The 2,854-nt window shown below is 40.3% G+C and overlaps 1 protein-coding gene across 2 annotated transcripts in view; it reads left to right on the plus strand.

The window, feature by feature from the left end:
* The window catches only part of CACNA2D1 (calcium voltage-gated channel auxiliary subunit alpha2delta 1), a 697,188-nt gene that overhangs the window by 660,438 nt on the left and 33,896 nt on the right, over positions 1-2,854 (plus strand). For both annotated transcript variants that reach the window (XM_075064441.1, XM_075064440.1), the window contains one exon: positions 1,866-1,933. In XM_075064441.1, the coding sequence (XP_074920542.1) occupies positions 1,866-1,933 (68 nt within the window). The remainder of the gene's footprint in view (positions 1-1,865; positions 1,934-2,854) is intronic.

Raw genomic sequence — 2,854 nt, forward strand, 5'->3', positions numbered from 1 at the left:
GGCTTGAAAGGTTTCTGTAGGTTTCTCAAAGGCAGAGTTTCTTGTGTGAAGGAAACTACAGTGACCGTGTATCATACTGTCTGCAAGAGCCTCAGTTCCATGTATTGACATCGGAGAGGGGATCCAAGAGGAATTGTATATAGCTGAGTTCCCTAGATCTCATCAGTGTTGGCTCTAGCCATCCATGGGGGAACCAGTCCCAAAGGGAGGTGCAAAGTGCCAAGGAAGGCCTGAAGTTTCACCACTGCTTTAACACCACACTATTTATTTTTTCCAGAATGAGTTTGGATAAGTGCAGTCACAGAACTGTGTGGTCCTGAGAGCTTTTCTTCTGCATGGAGCCCAGACTGTGCAACTGATTTATTTAACACTTCAAACCTTTGAGTTTGAATTATTTTACAGATCAATATTATTCTGCTGAAATGGTTTCTGTGACCTTTTGTAATATTTATAACCTAAATATCCACAATAATAAGCTGGTTGATATCAAGAGGTCCATCACCGAGACACATGAACCTTGTAATGCTCCTCTGAAAGCAGATGCTGCTGTGAATGAGATACTCTTCCTTCTTAGAGGGGGTATTTTATTTCATCTACAATTATTTCATATACATATTTACTGTTGCAGTTTTCAAAAAATACTAGCCAGGTAGTAAAATGGTCTGCTTCAAAACCTTTTAGGAATCCTGTTCCTTTGAAAGCTCTCAGGACATTTTTTTTTTTTTGTTACTTCATTTTCCATATTAAACAGTGCTGCCTGCAGGTTAGCCTGTCACAGTACCAGTCATCATTTACTGAGTGTTGTTAGTGGGCTGCGCACTGTCCAGTGACTAGAAGACTGTATGGGCTCTATTTAATGACCATACAATCTATGGCCCCTATTCTGCATTTCACGGGGCTGCTCATGGCTGTGTTTGCACAATCAGATTAACTACACAGAACAGTGGAACTAACTGTACACACAGAGCTGTCAAATGTACAAAGTAAATAAAGAAGAGCAAAATATATTTTCCTCAAACTGTTCTGATTGTTCAGGATTCTAAGCATAGTTGGGGGTAACCATTAAGTACAATTAGTAAGTATCAGAGGGGTCGCTGTGTTAGTCTGGATCTTTAAAAGCAGCAAAGAATCCTGTGGCACCTTATAGACTAACAGATGTTTTGGAGCATGAGCTTTCGTGGGTGAATACCCACTTCGACGGATGCATGTAATTAGTAAGTATAACATTTTCATATAGAGATTTGGGTTTGGGGATGATGGTTGCAGTTAAATAATGGTTAATTTCTTGATTGAACTTGAGTTGAGGGGTAGGACTTCTTTATTTAGGGCCACGAATAGGAAAAGATCACATCACTCTTTTTAACCTTTTGTTTTTTCCAATACTCTCAGAAAGTGATGCCAGTAGCTATGAAACAGCTATTATGGTGAGCAAGGCTGTGGAAATAACCATTGGTGGAAAACTTCTGAAACCTGCAGGTGAGATGGAATGGTGCTAACACTCTAAATACACAAGTTTTTTTGTTGTTGTCCATCACGAACATCCATAAGAAATCTAACTGAAATCTCAAAGCAGTCTGTCTTTTAAAATTTTTCTTCACGAGGCTTTTTTTAATTTTGCTGGTGAAAATCTAGCCAAAGAGCTGATAATGTGTTAGTAAATATATTTGTTTGATTAGAATAATGAAGGGCCTTGGAGGACAGATGACTGGTCAGAAAAATTATTTCTTTTAGTTTATCAGCTTCAGAAGTTAGACTTTTATGGTGAATTTTTCATTTGTTTTAGGATCTTGCCTTTTGTTGTTGTTGTTTCCTTTCATTTTGCTAAATAGAATTTCCTGGTTTGTTTGTTTGTTTCTTTGTTTTAGTTGTTGGAATAAAAATTGATCCACTCAGGTGGATGAAAAATTTCATCAATACCACAACCAAGAGCCTGGTAAGGAATTGATTGACTTCTGTTGAACTTCATTTGCTTTTTCTCTAAGCTGTGAGCACAAACCGGTGCTTCCCCTTCCATGCAGGCAGGGGGAAGTCTGTATTACAACTTCACAAAGGTCCACAGTTGCTGACTGGTGGTGGTGTTTAAAGCATTTCAAAACACAAAATGCATCTATTAAAAAGCAGCTGTATTTTTTCAGTTACACACTTATACATGTCTTGCGTTGGAGGTTAGAATATGTTTCAAGATTCAATAGTAACAATGGAGAAAAGAAAATGCATAGCAATGGTATGTGTCAACCACTAGAGACAGTATTGTGTTTTTACAATGAGCCAAAACTCTCAGAAAAGCAGGGACACCCGTGGCTGGCCGGTGCCAGCTGACTTAGGCTTCCAGAACTCAGGCTCCAAGGCTGTTTAATTGTGGCATAGACGTTCAGGCTGGGCTACAGCCCGAGTTCTGGGACCCTTCCCCTGGCAGGAGTTGAATGGGAATTTTTAAAGGAGTTGAATGAGAAGGGGAGAAAATTAGTGGCAGCTAGAAGGAAAAGTAAAGGGAGGATCTGACACACTAGGGAAGGGGAGGGACAAGAAGTAGTTGAGGAGCAAACAGGCTCAATGAGCCACAGTTGATGGGAACCCAGATTCATGTCTGGCATGCTAGTACTATCAGAGCTGTGGCTCTACTGGTAAGCTGAGTGTGGAGAAGCAACTCCATGTCCCAACACATCAACATGAGGTGAAGGAAGTTGCTTGTCTGAAAAAGAAAGAAATTCGAGTTGTGGGTGTCAGTGAGTGCAAAAGAGGCTGCAGTGTGGTCTGGGAGCTGAGTAGCCCACCACACAATAGAAGTACGAAAGAGTGTGTGTGTGTGTGTGTGTGTAACAGTTGGCACAGAAACTACCAAAATTGAAGAGTG

This window comes from Chelonoidis abingdonii, chromosome 1 (assembly GCF_003597395.2).
Source record: "Chelonoidis abingdonii isolate Lonesome George chromosome 1, CheloAbing_2.0, whole genome shotgun sequence".
Lineage (NCBI taxonomy): Eukaryota > Metazoa > Chordata > Testudines > Testudinidae > Chelonoidis > Chelonoidis abingdonii.